The sequence below is a fragment of the Hippoglossus hippoglossus genome, chromosome 6 (assembly GCF_009819705.1).
Source record: "Hippoglossus hippoglossus isolate fHipHip1 chromosome 6, fHipHip1.pri, whole genome shotgun sequence".
Classification (NCBI taxonomy): Eukaryota; Metazoa; Chordata; class Actinopteri; order Pleuronectiformes; family Pleuronectidae; genus Hippoglossus; species Hippoglossus hippoglossus.
In genome coordinates, this window is record NC_047156.1 from 3,465,628 (window position 1) to 3,490,120 (window position 24,493).

Below are 24,493 nucleotides of genomic sequence, written 5' to 3' on the forward strand. Positions count from 1 at the left end.
AGGTTTCTGTCAGGTGGTGACTCAGGAGTCGCCCTGTGAGTGAAGAGCGACTGCAGCGCTCGCACACAAAATAAGACCTTCACCTGACACGGCCCGGGAGAGTCAGGGAAACGGGGTGTGGCTCAGTGGGGCGGGCGACAAAGACACACACACACACGCTGAGCATCAGGGTGAATGATTTGAACGGGAACTTGAAGTCCATCATGGACGACACCTCTCGCCCCCTTTGACACTGTGGAGGCTTTAAGCAGCACAAGAAGGAACACATCTGCAGGTCCTTCATTCCCACGGCCGTCAGACTCCACAACATCCCAAATGAAGAATGAAATACTGCACTGCTCATGTCACTCTACTTGTACTATTTGCACTATTTTTAACAGAAAATTACTTTTTGCACATTAGTGTTTATGCACAAATAGGTTTTTACTTTCTCATACAATCATCCTGTGCCACTGCACTTTACTTTATAACTACAGTGAAAAGGTGTATATAATGTACATATGCTGTAAAAACTGTGTGGATCAATAAAGTTTTATCTTATCTTATCTTAATGCGACAGTTTGCAAACAAAGTGCATGAAAAAAAAGGTCTTTTCAGTTTGACTAGAGAAAGAAACGAACTGGTTCACTTCTTGTATTTTGCTTCTATCAGCAGAGTGAATGTAAATCCTTTGAACTACTTCTACTTCTTTTTCTTCTTCTGTTGTTTAATGCTGTCTCCATCCAAAAGTTCACTGCAAACACAGAGAACCTTGGGTCAGTTTGATCCCGACCGAGACCAAACTACTAAACTTTGGTCCGTTGGTTCAGATCGTGATATGAGGAACTTTTCACACCTTTTAATTTGGTTTGGACCAAACAAGTTAGTTGTGAAAACACCATTAGTGTCTGTAATTTAATTTTACTCCACAAACTACTGATACTTAAAGTGTTTTTGTTATTCTCTGTCAAGATTTAACTAAGAACATTAAAATTCCTTTGAATCTACATGAACTCATCTTTATCCTCACCAGCTCCTGACAAAATGTCTGACTCTTCAGCTGCCAAGTTCTCCACCACATGTTTACCAGTTATCTGTGATCCCTTTGCTGTGTGGTGCTGCAGAGTCCGGGGGATTTTCTCTGCTGAAATCTGCTGCTGCCGCTGGAGACGAGGCTGATAACAAAGTGAGGCTGAACCAAAACAGTCGGGGGCCATGAAAGCCGAACAATGAGCTGAAATACGAACTGAGCTGCGGAGTCAGAGGATTTTAATCTGTGGCTTCATCACCTTTCACACGTGCACGCCGCCCTGTGATGCAGCGTGTCAAAATAAAACCACTTTAACATTTGGAAAAATCCATGTGATGTTCAGTCCTTTATAAGATTAAATTGTCAGCGTGATGTTTGCCCAGTTGTCAGCTATTTCATTTACTGACTTTCTCATCTGGCTGTAATCTGAGCAGCTTCTGAACTACATTTTCCTTGAATAAACGTAATCAGGATATATTCATATTCACGGGCTGCGCAGGTTAATATCCTCCAGGTGATTTGTCGGAGTTTAAATATTGAGTACAGTTATTTTAATATGTTTATATGATGCATCATTCTCTGCTTCAGCCTCAGTGTCACTAATACCACACGTGTGACTATAAAACAAGACCTCTCATCCTGACACGGACTTTTCCAGGAGAAAAACACAGAGTCTTGCCTGCAGCACATGGGGAGCGATGAAAAGAAAGATATTTTGCATTCAAAAGAACAAACGCACTCTCAGAGGAGCGTGAAGGAAGACGGCAGGAGAATCTGAGAGAGGGAGAGCGGGGGCAACGTGAATGTGGCTCTTTGAGGAAGGGTTTGCAGGTAACAGGATTTCCAGGGTGCGATATCACAGAGCCACGGTGCCAACGCTGAGCAATATCTCCATCCTTCCACGCACAACATCCCTCAGTGTGTGGCTGGATTATTACTCACTCAGTAAACAATCCATGATTCACCCTGACACGCCGTGATAACATCATTTCCACACTCCTGCATAGTCTTAGTACTGGGATGTGTGGAGGTGACACCAGGCCAAACAGAGAGACAAAGCCACATTCAATAAGCCTCCTCAAAGCCATGTTTTGCTTTGATATGATGTGATTACTGCAGTGTGCCGTCTGCTCCTTTGAAAATTGTAATCCAGCAGAAAATGTCTATTCATTGGCTTTTCTGCAGCTCTCATTATTCTGACAATACAGTGTGGGGCGTAAGAGTTTCGTGACCTATATTTTTTCCGATGCGCTGTTATTTTCTGCTGCTCTCTGCTGCCATTGGAGGTAGTTTGGTTTGTTTACAAAGATGATCCATCACCGAGCATCACAAAGGAATACGGACGGAAAATAAAAGGAAATATGATCTGAAAGATTTTGTTGAGACTTTTTTCATTTTGGCTCTTTAAAAACTTCAAAGTATTCTTAAAACGTAGGGAAATAAATCTGCTAACCAGCATCTATGAAACTCACTATTCAACACATTACATCTCATTATATCTTCATGTTTCTGCCCCTGTTTGTTTGTTTGTTTTTCAGCAAGATTACGCAGAACCTAATGGACTTATTACCACAATGGTACATGGGCCAAGAAAATATATATTAAATATTGTCACAGATCTGGACAAAGTCCCACATCCATCCACTAACATGACCAATATTTTCCTTACTGAAAACACTACTGAACTGATTTCCATCAAATGTTGTGAAGGGTTGAATCATGACCCAGTGAAGAACACATCCAAATTCGCTTTCTTTAATATTTTCAACATTTTTCTCAATTCTCCCTAGGGAATAATTCATGTTCATATTGGTCCTTGGTGGAGAACAATTTTAATAATTATCTTATTATTATTGTCTGATTTGAAGTGGATGGAAACATGATATATTTAAAAAATCTGTTCAAATGTTCCTCACATTACGTTTTCCCATTTGCCAGCAGTTTTGAGATGGTCCCTAACTTCAGCTCAGAACCAGTTTTCTTGGATCATGAATAAAAAATAACATGCGACTAAAAATATGGATGTTTATTTTGTATTTATTCAGAGCAAATTATGCACATGTATTCATTTACACACCTACTATATACATATTCATGTATATCAATTTTTTACTACTCGTTCCTGCCTCTACATTAAAGGGTTTTCATGTTAGTGACAGAACCTTTCATTTCACTTTTATTCGTTTTCACTTCATTACTACAGGTTGACATTTGTTTACTGGCTGTGGAGACGTCCCTCGACTGAAAGACGTCCGCACAGAACGGATAAACTGATTCATTATCACTGTCAACTCTACTTTTCCCTCTGCGCAGATTTCAGGCGTCAATTAATTACCGGCTTCTTTCTCACGGTGAAAAGAGTTAATCATTCCTGAGGACTTTTCATCACTGTCTCAAAATGTACAAATCAGACCTGACTGTGTTTACTCAGGCGTGAGAAGACGTCCTTTGTGCCACAGTCCCTGTAAACATGTCAGGCTCTGGGTCCTGGGCTCTCTGAGGGCCTCGGGGTCACAGGGGATTATCGAACCATCCTGTAGTGAGAGGCGGTTCAATCATTTCTGCAAAAACGCAGGTCACTGGACTGAGAGAAACTCTTCTACTTAGACCCGTTAGAAGTGTATTAAATTATCTTCAGGCTAAAGGTTGTTTCTAAATAGGAACCAGGGCTGGAGACAACAATGAGCCCGACGATGTTCCTGCTGAGCCACGGACCAACGCTCAGTGTGTAGAGACGTGTTTGAAGAGGAGAAGGAAGATGAGGGGATTCCTGCGAGTGAGCTTGATTTATAGGTTTGTTAAAAAATGTTTCATGAACTTTAGGGAGAAGGGGGGGATGATTTACAATGAAAGACAAATCTCTATCTGCTTCAGAGGCTGAGAAATAAAAGCTATTGTAAACGTTGGCAATTCTTTATCTGTGTTTTCATTTGGTGCCTTAGAGGTCGCTCTGCCTAGAGTTAATTCATGAGCAGGTTTTCTCCTTTATTAATCCCATTCTTATTTTCTATTTTCTTTATGTGACTCCCCCTTTGTGTGATTTTCTCCCGCAGCCCCCCCCCCCACCCAGCAGGACATTGTATTTAGTAATTCGTAGCTGTAGCGGCCCGCCACTCTCCCAAAGACAGCTGATTCTGCCGAAGCTCCATTAGTCCTAACATGTTAAGTCCTGGACGAGACGCAGGCGATGCAGGGACAAGGATGAAGGGGGGGGGGAGGAAGGAGGGTGATGGATGTAAAGGTGCAGAGCAGGACGGAGGAGGATCAAAAGGCATGTGGGACCATACATAAGTAAAAATGCTCTTTGCAATAGTTTGGCCGTAAGGTCTTTTTCTAATTGCATCTTCTGTCTCCCTCTTCATCCACCCCCCCCCCCCCCTTTCTTTCCCTCCTCTCCATCACTTAGTGTTAATTAACTCCTCATGCCACCCCCTTCTTCACCTCCTCATTAACCCCCTGCTTCTTTCATTTTCTCCTCCTACTCCAGTTCTCTCTCTCTCTTGTCCTCTGCAGACCTTCGATATGCTGCCTTTGGCTCAGCACGATTTCACCAATGTAAGATCTCGAATGTACAAATTCTCCACAAGCAGACAACTTAATTAAGAAAAGAAAGTTAGTACGAGGACAAGATCAAAGGCGCCGTGCCTTTTATATCTAAAAGACGTGCTCGGGCAGTTTAAAGCTGAGAACTGACTCAGGGTCCACATCCTTCAGAGAACTCAGTGTACTCGACACGTTCTGGTTCTATTTCTTATTTACATGACCAGCTTGTCCCGCTCTACCCGTTGCATCTTTAGCTCCTTTGAGTGGCAGCACGTACTGAGGCCCAGCCACCCAGGTAGCTAGCTCATTAGCTTCGTCCCCGGCGTGCAATGAATCATTAGGTATTTGGTGAAGAAGGTAAAACATCACGATTGACAGCTGAGACTAACTCGCTTCATCGTCGCCACTGACTTTGGCTCCAAAATCACAAGATGGCAGCGTTCGTATCCCGGATATTAAAGGAATTTGAACGTTTTCTTACTCAATGGTTAAATTTTTAAAAGTGTTTCACAAAGACATGGATTCATTTCTTTTTAAATGTACTCTACCATTATTTTTATTAAACTTTACTCAAACTAGAGCAAACAGTGCATTTGTTAATGTCTATTTTCCTCTGTAGATTACAACACAGTCGATGCACCAGTGTGTGTGTTAGTGTGTGTGTGTGTGTGTGTGTGTGTGTGTGTGTGTGTGTGTGTGTGTGTGTGTGTGTGGGGTGGGGGGCTGTGTGACATGTGTCTCACTGATGGGTTTTGTGGCCTTGTGGCACAGATGAGTCAAATACATCATGCTTTGAATACACACTTGTCAATACTTGTCAATGCGATACATTTGTTGTTGGTTGTGATCTTTTCATGTGATGAAAATAAGTATTGAATATGGTCGACCTCATCCTTTAGACCTCAGGCTTTAATTTAGGAGATGTAGAGGTTACGGCCTCCAGGGAATAGATATTGTAAGTGAACGCTGTGTGTATCTAACTATATGTGAACGAAACAAGTTTGTGTGTGTGTGTGTGTGTGTGTGTGTGTGTGTGTGTGTGTGTGTGTGTGTGTGTGTGTGTGTGTGTGTGTGTGTGTGTGTGTGTGTGATCCTTACCTTATTCTCCAGTCGACCGATTAGTTCAGCCAGGCGGTTGATCTGAGACTCCAGACCTTCTTTCCTCACCTCCACTGCACCTGCAACACAAACACACACACACACACACACACACACACACACACACACACACACACACACACACACACACACACACACACACACACACACACACACACACACACACACACACACACACACAGTCTTAATACACCGACTGAACGAGTACCAACACACTTAAAAGTTGTTGCACTTGTTTCCGGGCTGTGAATCCATCTGACGCAGCTGGATTACATTTTTATTTAAATTCATGTCATATTGAAATCACGTTTTCAAAGCCTGACCGCACGTTATAATCCTCTTGAAATATTAAACCTGGGAGTAAACAGCTCATCCATGACTACACTGTCACTCCTGATGAGTGACTTCCCACCAGCGACGTCGTTCTCCCGTCCTGTTTGTTCCCTTTTTTCATTTAAAGTTATATAAATGAACTTTATTCTTCTGTTTCTTTATTGGCTGCTTTAAACACACAAGTATGTGGAGTAAACACAAAGCTACAGTGAGCAGGTTCTGCAGGTATTCCCTAAAACTATCATTACCCTTTTCTAATCTTTCTCTTTTCATTTCCATTGTCTCATCATGAATATTTCATGTAAAGTGAGGGAGGCTGATAAATAGGCAATTATAAGTGTTTATCTGAAGGATACTGGCCTTTTCAAAGACAGTAAGGGAGCAGACAGAGCTTCTTTCAGCTGCTCTGTTTAATCAGCTCTCACTGCAGATGGATTTTTAGACGGCAAACCACACACAGCTTTTTGTAAACAGCTTTGGTCTTAGAGGAAAAGACAAAATGTACAAAATACACTTTCTGCTGCAGCGCTGAACATCAGTTAAGAAAAATGCCAAAAAACTTCAAGAAAGAAGAAGAATGCTGCTAACGAGCAAATATGAGGCGTTTTCAGACGTGAACTCTGGAGAATGTCTGAAAGTTTGTCTTTCACACATGAACAACGCAGAAGGAGATTCTCCAGTCAGATGCGTTCACAACATCACAGAAATCTCTGCGTTCAGGTGAGAGGTGGCAGGAGGCTGGAGACGTCACTTATTCATTCTGCTGGTAGATAAGGCTTTGGTCCTTATCACCAGAGGCTCTTGAATTTCCTTGTCTTTCCAAGGTATGACCCCGCCCTCACAGGCCTGAAAGACTTGATGTCCAGACCCAACAGCTTATGTGAGCAATTAATGATTTAAAAACCGTTTTAGACTTCGAGGATACACACCGTGTGTAGTGATGAGAGGTGGGTGTTAATTTGACTTCTGTTTGTTTACAAGAAAACACCACGGGGCTCCTTTTCATCTATTCATTATCTCCTGTGGTAGATGTGCAGTGTTCCTCCCTCTCTTTGCAGATGATGCTCTGTTATTGTTGTGTTGGTATGAATAAAAAAACTGAGGAAGAAAAGTGAGAAAACATTTATTCCTTAGGATTTATATCACCTCCACACCGGTCTTTTTCTCTTCTATCCGCCATTCCTTCCTCTTCCTCTTCCTCCTCCCCCCCTCTTCACTTTCTCCTGAGCTGCCGTCTTCTTTTCATCCCCTGATGGGCCCCTCACAGCTAATTGGAGAACTGGCTGCATACTCTTCATTAAAAGCTTTTACAGCCAGTCAATTAGGAGCTACCTCCCTCCATCCCAAACACACACACACACACACACACACACACACACACACACACACACACACACACACACACACACACACACACACACACACACACACACACACACACACACTCATCAACTAAACCATAGTCTGTAACCAAGGAGACAGTTGGAGACAAAAGCCCAGTGGTCATTTTGATGGAAAATAAGTGCCCAGGTCAATTATAGAAGTGTGTGAGGAATTACAGCCTTCGAATTTAGCAGCAGGAGGGGGGGGGCTCCAGTGACTTTCCCCTCAATTAAACCTGATTTGAGTTATTCCACATTCACCTAATTTAACTTTCCATTCTGTGTCACCGAGTATTTAAATGTGTTGACGTGAATCATGGTAAAAAAGAAAAGAAAAGCTCCACTGTCGCTTCACAATCTCTTAAAAATAAGTGGCTGAAAAAGTTCAAGAGTTCAGTGTAATTTCACCCCAGGAACCAAGTCTTCTGTGAAGATGGAGAAAATATATGCAAAGGAGTATTTGAAACTAACTGCTCTTCAGAATTTAAACAGTGGGAGAACACAGTGATATTAACTTAGCCGAGGAATCTTTGGGACCTAACAGGAGGAAATGATGGTTCTCACGTCTCCAGGCTTGGGTCGAGGACACAGTCGGTCCGGTAGGGTATCCCAGACATCCCTCTCTCTCTCTCTAGCTACGCTTCACAGCTCTTCCTTGGGGATCCCGTCACCCGGGCCATTTGTATCTGTGACCTCGTTCTTTCAATCACTACCCGGAGCTTGTGAGTAAAGGTGAGGACGGTTGGCCCGAAGAGCAGCCAGTAAATTGAAAGCTGTGCCTCGTGGCTCAGCTCCTTCTGCACCGCAGGGGTCCAGTACAATGCCCTCATCACTGCTGACGCCGCAGCAATCTGTTCATCTCGCAATCCATTGTCCATTATTCCGTCATTTGTCCTAGAGCATTTTTTTCCTCTCTGGAGCACGTGGAACCATCCATCCCTGAGCATTTCTCCTGGAAGCTTTTATTACAAGTCACCAAGAAAAGTGCCATTCTGCAGTTTTGGGATTATCTAATTCTTATAGAAAATCTATAAGAAACATACAGTTATGAATGGACTGTAATTACAGGCAGGACATAGGAAGAGATCACATCACCCGACTTAATGGAACGGAGCATCAACTACTTTATCTGTATCTTAAAATAAAATCATCCGTCTTGACTGTGATTTCATTTCATTCTACGTTCCTACAACTGACACAATTCCCCCCCCCCCTCCACGAGACATTTAGCACGGCTGCTCTCTGTAACTATGGTTACCGTTCCTCTTGATGTTAGAGCTCATGCAGCGCGTTGACTGAATGTTGGGTTTTGAAGAATCGCCCAATCAAAGTTCTGTCAAGCTTCATCTGTATCCATTGATAAATTCCTCTTTGCCCACAAATGTCTGACAGTGCTGCTGTTGTCTTTCAGCTGCGGACAGATCTGCTCTGTCCTTCAGCAGTAAAAATCTTCCCACCCAGACTAATGCACTTATTCAAAACTCAGCAGCTGGATTACTGACCGAGACGACCTGGTTCTCTCTGGAGTAGATAACTGAGCTCCTCAGTCCTTAGGTCTCAACTCCCCGAGTCCCGATTAAAGGCTGAAGTGGATCTAGCCTTTGGAGAACTGAGTCCTCGGCTCTAGAACAGCCTTCCACAGACTATTGGATCAGCTGACTTTGTTGGTACTCGGGGATCAAACCACCAACCCAGGGAACGGTGGCCCACCTGCTACACAACCTGAGCCACAGTCCCAACGACAACAAACTACAGAGAAGTGTAGTACAGTCGGAAAAACAAAACTCAGGAGAAGACAAAGATGTACAAACTGTTAACGACATGGTGGCACATTCATCAGTTTAACAGCTTTTTAATTATATTTATGTAACATGATCTCTTTCTCCACAGCAGATTCTCAATTAGCCATTAGGAGCCGATAACGTTCAGGACACAAAATGTTGAAGCTGAACTGGAAACAAGTGGAATTACACCAAAGAGTCACAGGCCAGCATTTCCTCCCTTTCCTCTGCTGGGATCACACATCATCCACTTCCTCCCACTCAGAGACCATCTCCCGCTTGATAAGGACAGAAGACATCCTGTCGTGGACAAACGTATTTACCCAACGGTTCGGATCATTGGATATTTCATGGTTACGATGACACGATAATCAACAGTGTCCACTTAAATCCATCTTAAAAAGATGATCAGTTTGCCGTTGATGCCATTAGATTCAGTAATGGACACCAGACCAGTGAGGATTATCTCGTGTCTCTCTGTAATAAATGACTGTTCCTCTTACATCTGTCTCAGCAGACGGAAAAAACATACGGCGCCTCCGCTCTCGTCTCCATCACAGGCACATCATGTTTGGTACAGCTGGGTGTGAACACGCACTAACGCACACAATACACACAATACACACAATACACATGTGCTGTCCACTAATACTTCTGCTATGTTTGATGAATGCTAACGTGCCACAGGAGGATCAATCTTTTACAGGCTGTTTGTCCATTTGCTGCTCCTGCAAATAACATAGTCGACCCAGGAGGTTAAAAGTAGTTCATTCCTTACAGTGATGTATGAAATGTGCCCCTGACCAGTAATTGCCCAATCTTACTCATGTGTGGAAGTGCTGTAATTCGGAAGGATTCTCTGCAATTGAAGAAAATCACGTAATTTCTTCAACTTTTCAAAATCAAATGTGAAAATGGGTTTAATACTGCTGAGGATCTACATTAGAACAGAACGTTAACTTCACATTTTGAATCTAACTCCACTAAAGTCCCCACTTTGTGGAGGCCAGTGTCGAAAGCTGTCAGAGTTTAGTGGCTCTCTACTGATCTCTGTTAGATTCAGGATGTTAAAACTCCAGCCGACTTTACCCAAGTTAGTAAACAACTATAACAGAACTTAGAAGATCTTAAAGTTCAATCAAGCTGCACCAATATATTTGATCTGGATCCTGAGGACAATGATGCTTCACCTGGCAGATGATATGATTTGATGATATAATTTGAACCATCAACGGCTCATTTACAAGTTTCGAGATATGTTTTTCCAACTTACTCAGGCAATAGCATTTAATTAATTGTTTGGCTACATACAGAAATTGAAATCTGCTAAATTCTCACTGGCAAAACGGTGATGATATTGAAATGAGCAGCCGGCGTTCTGTGCTGTTGTTCTAAAACCTCCTGGATTTTGATGGTAATTCCACTGTTTACATTTTAAACTGCACGTGTGCTGAGGACAGGAAGCTTGAAAGAAGAAAAGTAACAGCGACCTTTAGAGGAATCGGAAAATGTCACAGTCTACATGTTTTCCACAGTCACACGCCTTCCTACAGTATAAATACATATAAAGACATCTGCGGTGAAGATAAACCGCAGTTCATTTACAATTAATAGTGAAGCGACAGCACTTGGAGGAGAGTGAGAACGAAGCGTGGCTCACAGCTGCTTCACTTGAAGATGCTGCTGGTTATTTTTAGCTCTTTCTCGTTCTCACTCTTTGTTTCTTTCCCCACTCGTCTCCCACTCACCGCTTTGTTATCTCTGCTCTTTTGTCCTTCTGCGTTTTTTTTTTTTCTTCCTGTGCTGATCAAGTCACAGAGAGACAACACACCATATACTCCTCTCTGCCTTTATGACATGAAAGAGGGCGATACGACTTCAAGGTGACTTCGCGTGTAGGGGAAAGAAGAAGAATGACGGAGGAAGAGAATGAAGAAGTGACTCAGGAGTGAAGGATTATTCATTCACACTGGAGGAGGCTGGGCAGCAGGACAGGGAGCGGGGGGGAGAGGAGAGGAGAGAGAGGAGAGAGAGGATCTCAGGGCCATTAATCAATCGACTCGTCCTGACTCAAGACAAAGCACAGCTGACGTGAAGGTCCTCGGCTGTCACAGCTACTTTACTGCCTACAGTATCCCGGGGGGGGGGGGAGGACAACGGAAACGAGAAAAAGGAAGGCGTGACGACGAGGTGAAAGATGGTGAGGCTGACAAACAGCGGTAAAGGCTGGTTTCACGTCTTTGCCTTGTTTTGGAAAGTTAAAATGAATAAGGAAAATAAATACCGGCTCCCATACGCAGGATTATTTGAAGAATGAAGATTATTTCACGGTTCCAGTGGATGAGCAGAGACACTGAGCAGATTCAGAGCTCATGTCTCTCGGACACATTTCCTATAAACGTGGGATATATTTCAGTTTGCCGTGAGATAAAGTGACACTTTATTCCCCCTTTCAAATGATTGTAAAGCTGCATATAAACAATATTTTTTTATAATGTGCCTCTAAGCAAAAAAATAAGGAAGTTTTGAGTGTTTCATGTGTCGACAATTCCAACGTCTATATGAATGAATAATGAACTTCTGACAATATATCAAAAAGGAATATTTTATTATCGTTAAACAAAGTATTCCTCACAATAAAACTGTATTTTTACTATTTATTGAGAAGCCACTTATCATAATAATCACTAGTGAAGAATTCCCTTCGATCTAAAAGTACCATTCTCCCTCTGACTCATATGAAACAAAATGTAAACCTCATTTAAAGCATGACTGCTGAACTCTCTGCAGTGAGAAGCTCAGCAGCCTCTTCTCACACTCATCCTGCTGAACTCTCCCCTGACAGGTGACAGATGTTCGGATTCTGACAGAGGGAAGAACTGTCAGTTTGAGGCGTCGCCTTTCCACAGGTCATCTGAAAATAATTGAATTTTGCATGTGTGTGTTCTGTGCACCACTAAAAGCTGAAGCACTCAGAGAAACGTTTTCAAACTGGTGAATCTTCACCGACACAAATCTTTAAAATGTAAACGTCAGTTTGTACAACCTGACGTTCTTTCTGCATTTTGACGTCCGAGACGAGACAAGTCGGTGCGATGCAAAAAGCAACAATGATTAAATGTGAATTACTTATGAATTATTATTAAGTTTTTACTTCTTTCGCTTGATGTGCTGCTCTTCATTAATTGGACCATTTGGTGGTTTACCAGAAACGGTCTAATTATAAGAAATAACTTCTGTACTTTTTACTTTTTAAGAGTTAAAGCATTCATTATTTATCTCAATGGAGTAGAAGATTTTATTTGGAGTTTCTCACGCATATATATATATGTTCGGGGACTTAATTGCATTTGGACGATGAGCTCAACACTGAGACCATGTTAGTTCAGGCTTCAGATGTTATTACCCAGCAGCCCTTTGGTCTGGTTTTATTGGACCACTGTGTCACTGTCGGTGGCCTGGGTCACCTGATGTCCACATTCTCTCCATCAACACGTCTGCATCTGCGTCAGGGTCAAAGGTCACATGTCCCTGACTCGTTTAAAGGAAACACAGCTGACACAATAAGTGTCTCTCATATTGTCCTCGCTACAGGACGAGACAATTGATCATTTAATGGGAAATTAAAGGCATTAATCTGTTATGTCGTTCAGTGTGGGTGTTTTATTTTTCTAAACTGTGGCTGCACGTTTGTTTTTTAAGGAACTGTTATATAGCAGATGTAGTTTTATACTGTTACCTTGCTGTTTAAAAAGAGTTTTATTTTCATATAAACTGTGGCTGCACGTTAACAACTATTTAAAGGAAGTAAAGGTTTATTTATTTGAGCTCTTTCTCAGTTATGATTGTCAAACTAGATCATAAAAGAAGCTCTATTGCATTTTGATACAACATTGATAGCAAACATCACTTCAATAACACGGCATCGGAACATCTCTTCTGTATGTTTACTCCAGTGTGAACGAGCAGCGTCAACGCAAACACACAAGATCTATCGTCTCTTTTGAAGCAGCGTGTGCATCTTGTGTGAGGAGGAGTTGTTATATGATGAAGAGTAAACTGTTCTCTGTCAGGATCACAAGGCTGCGAGGGAAGAAAGAGTCGTCACTGTCATCCCCAGTCTGACATTAAGGCCAATGCCACAGCAGTAAAACACAAAGATTTATAGAAACCATGGCAACTGTTAGCGACTCGAGTGCTTCACTGAGGCCATGAATCACATAATCCTGTTGAGGCGACCGACTTTTAGAGGCTTCATTTGTGTTTTATATTCACGTCAGTGCTGAACTGGGTCAAGTCCCTCACAGGTGTCTATGAAGTGCATATTGGTGCTTGTGTGTGACCTCACGGGACCTGCTGTAGGAGATGCTGTGGTTTCCTCAGTCGATGCAGCGTGATGCAAGTTGAACGTGCGTCTCTCTGATCACTTCTCATCTCTCACTCAATCAATAATGGCTGTTGTCAAAACAGCTCTATACACAAGTCACCGAGAAGGACAGCTACACGGGACCTTTACAAAAGGACATGCTCGATGTGGATTTCTGGATTTGATTCAACGAAACATAAACTGCTTAGTGGAGGTTTTATAGATTCACGGCCTGATTCAGTGTCAGTGAGCAAAACTGTACAATTACAATGGTAAATATGGTGGAATTTAACAATCCTTATGTTGTTACTGCACAAACAAAATGAAGAATTAAACATCTACATAACAAACAAAGATGTTTTAATTAATATCATATGAAATGCATTATTATTTTCATCAGTTTTAATGTGTAAATATCTTTAGTAGCTAAAAATAAACCTCATTGGGATGCAAGTACTTCCAGTAACAATATGTACCGTAATAGTTAGAACATTACATTAAACCGCATTGATTATTGCTGAGTGACTCAGTCCAGTTACTTCTTTTAACAGATCGATGCAGCTGAATTGGCTTGATTACAAATTGACAAATGAGCCGATGCATTGATTCAGCTGAACGGACGCTTCCGCCCCTGAAACGAAGAATAAGCAGTTCATGTTTGTTACTGATGAGTTGTTTGTTTCGTTGAAAAGGTCAATGTCCTGTTCTTCCTTCTCAAAGGTTAAACATTGGCTCATCCACGGATGCAGCCATGCAAACACTGAGCTGTTTCCCCTCTGTAACACTGGAAACCACACAATGTTCATGGTGACGTGTCTGCAGGCTGATGATCAATGTGCAATAACGTAAATGGACGCTGGAGGAAATCGTTCTAGTTGCTCAGGCTACGCTTCAGAAAGAGTAAAGGGTGTTGATTGGTGACCAATGACAGGGTCTATTGAATTTAGAATATCGTGAAAAAGCCTAATGATCGTACTTTTGAGTTATTATCTCTCATTACCTCCAGCAAGGGCATTGCATTCTCACCCCCGTGCTTCGGTTGGTTTGTTTGTTTGTCAGCAGGATTACGCAAAAACTTGTTAATAGATTTCCTCATAACTCGGGACGATGGGACAAGACAGAACAAATAAACATGTGCAGCAAATCCAGGAATTCTTTATCACTCTCTTTGTGAGAAAGGAGTTTTTTTTTATACATTTTCACCAATTTCCCAGAAGACAATTCATGGATCATGGTGAAAAAACCCACAGGCATATCTATGGGACACCATCTGTTGGCCACTGTAACACAAATGGAGGATCTCGACCAGATGCATCATCAGTGACATTAATAGTCTTTAGCAGAACGTCAGTATTTTAGCTCGAAGTTGTCAAGTAGCAGCCGACCACATTTCTGACCCTGATACGGAGGGTGAACATGACGTATGGGTCCTGAAACGAGACGGAACATCCGACACTCGTCAATAACATCTGACCAGTGATTGATTACAGTTTGTTCTGCCCTTTAAGACTTTCCTCTCCCCTGAGACTCACCTCGACTCTACTTCTTGTTGCAGCCATTGACGTTTACGTGACACACACACACTACATTACAGATTTCAGTGTGTGTGTGTGTGTGTGTGTGTGTGTGCGTGCAGTGGATGAAGTTGTGCTGAGTGACAGTCAGGCTTTGATTTCTGCTCACCCCGGATGATCTACCCCGACTACAGGTTGCGAATGTGATGCTAATCATACAAGCAGATGACAGATGGACTTCAACCATGAAGTCAGAGGAAGTGTTGCAGTGTGTGTGTGTGTGTGTGTGTGTGTGTGTGTGTGTGTGTGTGTGTGTGTGTGTGTGTGTGTGTGTGTGTGTGAGTGTGAGTGTGAGTGTGTGTGGTCACCTGAAGCAGTGTTGATGGTCCTGACAGCCTCCCTGGCGGCGCTGACTCTATTGTTAGGGAGGGTAGTCAGGGGACAGCGTTGTCATTGCGCTTCTCAGACATTCGTGGGCTCGCCTTGGCAGGTAGATGACTGAGAGGGGAGGGGCAGAGTTAGATAACGAGACATTGTGTGTGTGTGTGTGTGTGTGTGTGTGTGTGTGTGTGTGTGTGTGTGTGTGTGTGTGTGTGAGCGACAGATGCTTTAACCATACAAGATCTGTGCTTGAAACACTGCCTGGTTTCCATTACAACTGCTGACAATCCGAGTTTTACACATAATGCCCTGATACATGTGCACAGTTATGAACACACACACACACACACACACACACACACACACACACACACTCCCAATTTCACAGCGTCTGACATCAGTCCTTCCCTCAGTCTCACCCTGATTGGCTGTGCTGTTCGTCAATGGCGTCCACAGCACTTTCCACAGAGCTCAGCAGAGACTGGATCTGATTGGCCGATTCCTTCAGGAGGAAGCGTGTCACAAACTGCTCTACGTTGGTTCCTCTTTCGTAAACCTGGGGACACAGAAGGTCAAAATGTAAATAATGGGTTTGATCATACGTGAACTAGTCTCTGAAGTTGTTTGGAAGGAAAAAGTTAAAAGAGGAAAGTTATTTTCCCTGTTTCCATGTTTGTCACACATCACAGCTTCTAGTTTCACTTCCTGTTAAAGTAGGTTTCCAGTGGAAAGACACAATATAAGGAGTAAAACTAGAAAAACTACTTTCTCGTCTAACATCTTCTGTCTGAGTCGTTTACTCTTTTCTTCTTTTCCTCTTCTCCCTCTGAAACCTCCTCAATTCAATGTCAATCGCCCCCCTGGAGGCTGGCTGCTGTATAGGTCATAAAGCCTGTCTCCTCCATGTTAGTAGATGGGGCATGGACCAAATTAAAAAGTAGAAGTGGTGGGAGGCCACATTAGGAGGAGCCTTCAAATTTAGTTGCGCCGCTGTGACGTAATTGGTCAACAAAGCTTCTGAAAGGAAGCAGCTTCTGAATTGAGACACAGCGATAGAGTCCATGGACATAACGTAAACATCTTCATCAAACCATCTGCATTTAAATCCTGTTGGACTCAAAAAGGTGCTGAGTTGTGGTTTTTATAGACTGAACATTCTTTCAGTTCAGATTCAGCAGACACAAAGTTAGACTGAAATATAATCACCTCCTCTTATTAAACACAAAAGCCTTTAACTCAATTAGGTTTTCACTCGTCAGCATCGTTCGCTGCAATCTGCTACAAAACATTGTAGCTCTGAGCACATTCTGCTCAGAGCTTATTGATCCAAAGGTAATTAAACATTTTCCTGAAGCTGTTCTGAATTGTTGCCGTGAACCCTTGAGGTGAGATCTACTCTATCAAGCAGGAAATGTGAAGTTTTCTAACCTGAGTAAGACTTTCTCAGGACTAAAGAACAGAGACGTGACGTCGGCAGCGCAGCACAGGGACTCGTGAACACGCTGAACTGTCAGAGGAGGCAAGACTGGAGCTCCTGCTTTAACTCTGATGACCTTATCTCCCACCTTTTAATTATTTAGGGAACTGGGCGCTAAAAAAAACCCCACCTTCCCTGAACACTGATTGTCCAATCACAGCTTAGCAACGGTAACTAGGCACATTGGGCCTGTCCAAGCTGTGGATTTCCACACATGTTTGAAGCTGTGTCTGCTGTTTAGGAATCTGTGTTTAAAGAGTGGGGTGGTGTTTGTATTTAGTCTCAGTAAAACAAACCACAACAACACAATTACACTGCATCAGTGGGAAACTTGCTGCTGCAGCTTCACACCACGATCTCTACTGCCCAGACCCTGGCTCCAAATGTCATCATGGCAGCCCATATTTTAGAATATTAGCTTCATTTCTGTACAACGGGAGGAAGTAGAGACGCTTCGTCCATTTCCTCGACTTTCTACTGTTGGGAGGAAGTCCAGAAACCCAAGTTCAAGGTTGTCTGAGGAAGCGTTTGACAAACACAACATGTACATGCTCTTCTTTACAGTCTGTTTTCCTGCGACGTGAAAACATAAGTGTCCAAAACGGCCAGTATGAAAGCTAAGAATCCAGAAAGTGCTCCGTAAGTCCACAATGACGTTTCAGACTAACCTGGATGTCTTGCGTTTTTCCTCAGCATACTCTAAATGCTACTGTTTGGACAAGATGCCGAGACACAGCTAAGGCCACAGAACCATCAGACCATCACATGACAACCTCAGTATCAACAGCGTGGTCATAATTGACCGAATACCTTCCCCAGACAGTGGAGTCAGTCGGTCATGTCAGCTTTACTGTCAGAAGTCACAGTGCAGTGATTCAGGGAGACAATTAAGGTTCCGTGTGCAGTCAGCCTTCCTCTGCTGCTCTCTAATCAAAGACAAGCGGCCTCACGAGACACAGAATCACACTGGCTGTATTGGCTTCCATTATTACAGTCAAGGGCTTTTACTCGCGTAAAACACACACAGTGCCATATGTCCTACATACGAGCCTGCAGTTATTGGCTCAGAGGAGGGCTCCTCCTCATCAGTTCATGTGAGCAATAGACCGGCCAGCTGCTTTCGGATTTACATTAACGTCAATTATAAAACGCAAAAAACAAACGTTTAAAATGTATTTATTTAAATAGCACCAACATAAATCACTGTTTATAGAATTTATGTGCGTGGTTCCAATTTAATTTGCAATTTGACTCAGGAGAGACAGATAAAAATCACTAATAACTAACATGCTGAGGTTCAGTACCAAAGAGGGATCCTACATTGGAATAAATAGATATATGTATATATTGTATATAAATGTATTTGGTGAAGTGAGCATACTGATACAGTGGAGAAAACAAGAATTCAACATATTCCTTATATAATACAAGTCTGTTGAATAACATTTTCTTTAAATTTGGTCAAAAGTGCAGGGTTTGTTGGCCTTGGCGGAGGTTTGTCATTCTAGGTTTTTTTTGTCTATTATGTACTTATTTCTCTGAGGACTAATAATCAAACATGTCACATGAAAAACCACAACAATTTCAAGATTCCCAGTTATAAGACGATAGGTTTTGTGGCGTGAATCATGTCCAGTGCAGTAAGTGTAGTGTTTCTGGTCTTAGTGTTTTCAGTACTTCATTCCCTCTGTGGTTCCACTTTTCTGTTCAGAGTTACGAGCACTAATATTTATTAAAATGACACCATGAACAAACGGGTGAGAATTCCCCTCAGGACGAATTCAGAATGTACTGAAGTCGCTCTTTTATTAACCAGCAGATTCAGAATAAACATTAGAGTCGTGATGGATGAGGTCAGGAAACTCCAAAGGCTCAAAGCTGCGACGGGAATAAAATGTGCTGGATAATTGTTGTTTTTCATTTATGGTCAGAATAAAAGCCCTCAGCGCAAACACACACACACACACACACACACACACACACACACACACACACACAGACACACACACACACACACACACACACACACACACACACACAGCAAATGGGAAGTCTGTACATGTGTGTATTGCGTATTCTCTTGTTCAGGGAATCTCAGGGAAGTACTTTCACTGCTTGAATATTTCTGCCATAATTAAACTGCATCCTTGAAGCAGCGTGTGTGTTTGTGTGTGTGCATTTTAAACAGTGTGTATATGTGGGTGTATGTTGATCTATAGCAGGTGTGAGTCATAAGTAACACACAGTAAATACTGCTTCTTTTCTGTAGTTACAACAGCGGCGCTGTCGGACGGAGGCCGCTTGGAACCATGCATCACCGGCATTTGCTCCCTGATTGGCTGTTTGCAGTCACGACATATTGTCAGTGACATTTCCACTTGTCAATCTCCTTCCTGTTTGCACCAGCACACACATGCTCAGTGTACAGGACCGGTCACATGATGCGTTTTCAGGTGAACAACATTGTTACTGAATAAAACACGAGTCTGGATGGAGATTGTTTGAGTGTTAAAAGTATTATTTCAAGTGAAAATATTAGTATGGATGTTGCCAAAGTGTTGGTGGAACACAACAATTACAGTAAACATTCAAACTGCTGTTGGGACCACAGTATGTAAATAAAAAGCCTTTTTTATTTAAATTTATACAAATTCCTTCATCAGAACTTAACAACGATCAGAAAGAAAATTTTGGACCAATTTTCGAAATGCTTAATCTGAGCCATATTCTTCAGACATCTGGTGTAAACAGCTCTCTGATGTCATTTCACAAGGAATCCAGAAGCAGCAGAAGCACCAAACCACAGAAGGCGAACTGGTGTTGAATTGTGTCATCTATTTTAAAAATCTGCTCCTCACTTCACCCTGTCCTGCTCTCCCCTCAATGTCCCCCCCCCCCCCCCCCCCTCTCTCTCTCTCCTGTATGTACAGTAGCATCCTCTCTCGCCCTCTGATGAACGTGTCCCACGGGCACAGCTTCAAAACCCGGGATAGAAAAAAGCTGTGATCTATAATTCACACAGATCACGGACCCTGGAGGAGATACACCCTCGCTCTCCACTGGCTCCTTCCACCAGTGGAGCTACATGGGATTTTATTGTTGTGTGACTGAGTGTGTGTGTGTGTGTGTGTGTGTGTGTGTTTGTGTGTCCACTTATTCAGATCTGTGTGTGTTTATGAGTTCCCGGCAGACGGAATGAGAGGGTGTCAGGGTTCGCTTATGTTAGTGTGGCTGGTTTTGTGCGATGATTGATGACGGAGTTCTCCAGAATTTATCACACTTATGAGGCTCAATATTCTTTATTGTGTGTATATTTTTCACACATCACCGAAGGCTTCATTTGAAACGGTGCACGGAGGCGACACACGCACAGAACTGCAGTCTGACCCCGAGTCACTGCAAGGATCCACTTTCTTTTTCAAAGCGGAGGTGACGTGTTTTCATAAGATGAGAAAAATTTAATCTGGTAGGAGTAATTGGACCGTGCCATCAGGTCATGTGTGTGTGTGTGTGTGTGTGTGTGTGTGTGTGTGTGTGTGTGTGTGTGTGTGTGTGTGTGTGTGTTATTGTTTCATATCTCATGCACAGTATTTCCTCTCATCTTCTTGGGAGTTAACAACAAATCTCCTCATTGCCATCCACCTACGCATCTGCACACATGTATAGAGAATCTTACCACTGCAGGGCGCGCGCACACACACACACACACACACACACACACACACACACACACACACACAACACACAAACACACAAAAGCGCACTCCTAGCCCCTTATTCTAACCTTCCCCATCACTACTACATACGTACCCCCCTAAACCCCCAAAACAGGCCAAATGTCCTCACTCTGTAAGGTCCTCACAAGGATATAAGAAGAACAAGCACACACACACACACACACACACACAGACACACTCTGCATCTTTTGTGATAAGATGTTGGCGGCTGATTACAGGGTGTTGCAGGAGTAATCAGTGATTACAGAGATTGGTCTCGTTAGGGGAAATTATTCCTTCTTCTGTGACTCAGATGGAGATACAGAGGCTGTGCTGAGCAGGGGGGGGGGGTGCAGGCCTCCGGTGTGAGAGGTGTAATCGGCTGATAACAGTGATGTTTTCACTCAGCCGGAGTGTTAACAATATTCCACTGTCGCTCTTCAACTTGGACTAATGAATTTCACCGTGGTGGTAAAATAAACAACTGGAGCATAAACAGGATTGAAACAGGCCCGACAAAGCTGACAAAGCATATTAACATGTCTTCTGTGGAGTAAGCAAACTCGTTGATATACAACAAAGATAGAAAGAGGTTACTTCTCACTTTGATTTAAGAAAAATCTCATTGATTACTTCCTGCTTTGTTCCACACTCTGATAATGTGGATAATAACAACATTATTGTCTAGAAAATCGAAGATACTCGGTTCCATTTAATGAACTGACTTCAGGTAAATAACCCTCGTGTCAGTCTATCAACACCAAGGACATTTGTCTCCAGCTTTACTTCAACTGTCCTCTTTTTGTGCCACAAAGACACAGACGAGAATCTCATTGACTTCATTCACCAGGACGGGTGTTGATGCTTCAGTCCAAAATAGCAATGCACCAATCTGTAATGATTTTTTCTACTCATAATGAGACTGTGAGTGGCTCTCTCCATCTTCAATAACCCACAATCAAGAGTAATGATGGGGGGGCTGTGGAATAGTCTAGTGTAAATAATGTCACAACAGTTTCACTGGCTTCAACAGGACACATGTTACAGTGATGGAGAAAGAGGAAGGTGTCACAGAGCTGAAGACTGAGAAACACAAGATGGAGGAGGAATGTAAGTGTTGGTATCGATCCACCATCCAACAGCTTAGCCTAAAGGAGCTTAATCTCTCTCAACTGACTCCAGAAATCAAGCAACTCGAAGGAGAGGAGAGGAGAGGAGAGGAGGAGGAGAGAGGAGAGGAGAGAGAGGAGAGGAGAGGAGAGGAGAGGAGAGGAGAGGAGAGGGGAGAGGAGAGGAGAGGAGAGGAGAGGAGAGGAGAGGAGAGGACCCCATCCCTATTTATATATGTACAACGTATATTTAACTTCAGTGTAATTTATACTGTTGAAAGTTTATATGTTCAATTTCAACGTCTAATAAGCCTTCGCAATAAAATAGCTGATCTTGTTGTCGACCGTTTTTTAGTAAAGTATTGGTTCTGGCACTGTTTAGGTGCCAGTATCGATTTAGCACCAGTATTGGGAAAAACCCAAACGATTTGTAACCCTAGAGAGGAGAGGAGAGGAGAGGAGGGGGGGGAGGAGGAGGAGGAGGAGCGTCTGAAAAAAATGGGAACACCTTGTGCAAATAAATGAAAGTTGTGATCCTCGCAGTTAACAACACCGGAGGAAGGAAATTCTTTCATTCTTTCTTTTTCCATAGAGGTTTAAATACCCTGAGGAGTTCTTCACCAGTGGCATCATGGTGGAGCAATGTTTTTATGAATGGATATCAATCGTTCAGTAGAAGATAAAAACAGCCTCTGAGATTCACAATACCTCGTCTCTCTAGAAAACTACTCATCTTTTTAAAAACATGATCTGACTTAATACAATCTGTCCAAAATCACCCCCACTTCTGTCCACTGCCCCTAAATACGTCCTTGTCCCTTAAATATGTAAACGTATCTTATTAAGAGAAGAGAAGAGAAGAGAAGAGAAGAGAAGAGAAGAGAAGAGAAGAGTCGTGGGATGTTCCTGTTCTCCCTCTCACCTGCCGTTCAAACAGCTTCAGGCAGTCCGGCGGTGTGTACAGCTCACAGGGTGCTCTCTCTGGAGACTTCCCAAGCCGCCTATTTTTAGATTTTTTTATTACTTTCTATTGGTTTGATCTGTTGTTGCCATGGTAACCTATTAAAGTTGTGGCCTGAGCTGTCTCCGGATAAGAACTTGTGTTGGTTTTCTTTTCTTTTTCGCAGCTCGAGCAGGCATCAACGTTTATTTCAGGAGTCTCTGCAGTTTCAACACAGCGGCTCTATCTGTGAGGATAACTGGGGTTCGCTGTGTTGGGAAAACCCCCACAACTCCGCCTCCGCCTCACACATCAACCAATTAAAATGGTATCTTAGCAACCACAGTCAATATGTCTCTAAGCAACACCATTTTAGCACAATGCAGGAAACGATAGCTGAGCAGCAGACCTCTGACAGAGAGGAGCACATTCCCCTTCTCGTTGTCCTGCACTCTCAGTTATCACAAACTCACTCCAGCTCTCATAGCTTTGCACACACACACACACACACACACACACACGCACACACACACACACACACACACACACACACACACACACACACACACACACACACACACACACACACACACACACACACAGGTCTTATTGCAACTGGGATGTCTTCATCACATGAGCTAAGATGTTAGAGTGGAAAAGGGGGGAGGCTGAGAAAAGTGATAAAAGTAAAAAGCACAAGAAATGGACTGAGTGCGTGTGTGTGTATGTGTGCATGTGTGTGTGTGTGTGTGTGTGTGTGTGTGTGTGAGGGGGGGTCAAGCACTCATGGTGGACTTGTACAGCTGACCACCCGCTGACATCTTCCAGTCCATTAGCAGGACGCTAACCTGTGCATGGACTCACACGTGCGCACAAACACACTCTGCACCATCAGCATCAACAGTTTTCTTTGCATTGACTTTGTAACCCAAATTCTCTGTGGATAAATAAATGTGGGTCAAATGAGAAACACACATATTGTGAGATGTGGGGTTTGAAACGTCGGGTTTGGTGCTACATGCTACATGCTACATGCTACACGCTCCACGCTGTGTTGTTTATGTTGGAGGATTCCGTAGATGGTCTCTGTTCAACCACAGCAATGAGTATTTGTTTAAACACGATGTGATTGGCTGGCGCCGGCAAACAACTGACCCACAATGCAGTGCGGCGACACATGATGTCACCACGTTCACTTTGAACAAACAGCGTTCTCTCCGACTTGCACCTCAGTTCAGTGCATGTCTGAAAACCCCTACACTCCGGTGCCTTCGCTGTGAGAACATTTGTGTTTGCAATCCGGATTGAATGATGCTAAAACAGGAAGCGACGATAGATTACCAGTCATTGGGTCTATTGGAAGGATTTAACTGGTGGAAGTGTGCAGCTGGTCCACGAGCAGGCGCCGCGCCCGAGCTCGTTTCTAAACAGAAGGCGAGCTCGCTAACAGGCATCAGAAACACTGAGACACCTCAGATATGATGCCAGCCTCATCGGCTTTCAGAGACAGAACGAGGACGCAGGGAAAGCAAGGAGGAGGATGGAGGTGTAGGAGGCGGGGATAAACAGTAGGAGGGAGCGAAGCTGCTTGGGGGGAAAGGGAGATAAAAGGGGGAGAGGAGGGAGGTAGGAGGTGGGAGAAACTGGAAGAGGAGCGCAGAGAAGAGAGTAAAGATGAGGAGGAGAGGAGGAGGAGGAGGAACATTGTGCTGAGCTCTCTGGTTCATTTGTGTGTTTTACTATCTCACTCCCTCAAGTCAGTATATAATCCCTATAAGGAGTTCCCCTCTCTATTCTCTCCTTTCACCCAATTACACACAAAC

At 43.1% G+C, this 24,493-nt stretch overlaps 1 protein-coding gene across 1 annotated transcript in view; it reads right to left on the bottom strand.

Annotated features, from left to right (window-relative positions):
* necab2 (N-terminal EF-hand calcium binding protein 2) overlaps nt 1-24,493 on the bottom strand; it is a 107,459-nt gene that overhangs the window by 24,625 nt on the left and 58,341 nt on the right. The window contains 4 exon segments of the mRNA XM_034588401.1: nt 5,651-5,730; nt 15,416-15,473; nt 15,476-15,545; nt 15,848-15,984. Of these exon segments, the coding sequence (XP_034444292.1) occupies nt 5,651-5,730; nt 15,416-15,473; nt 15,476-15,545; nt 15,848-15,984 (345 nt within the window).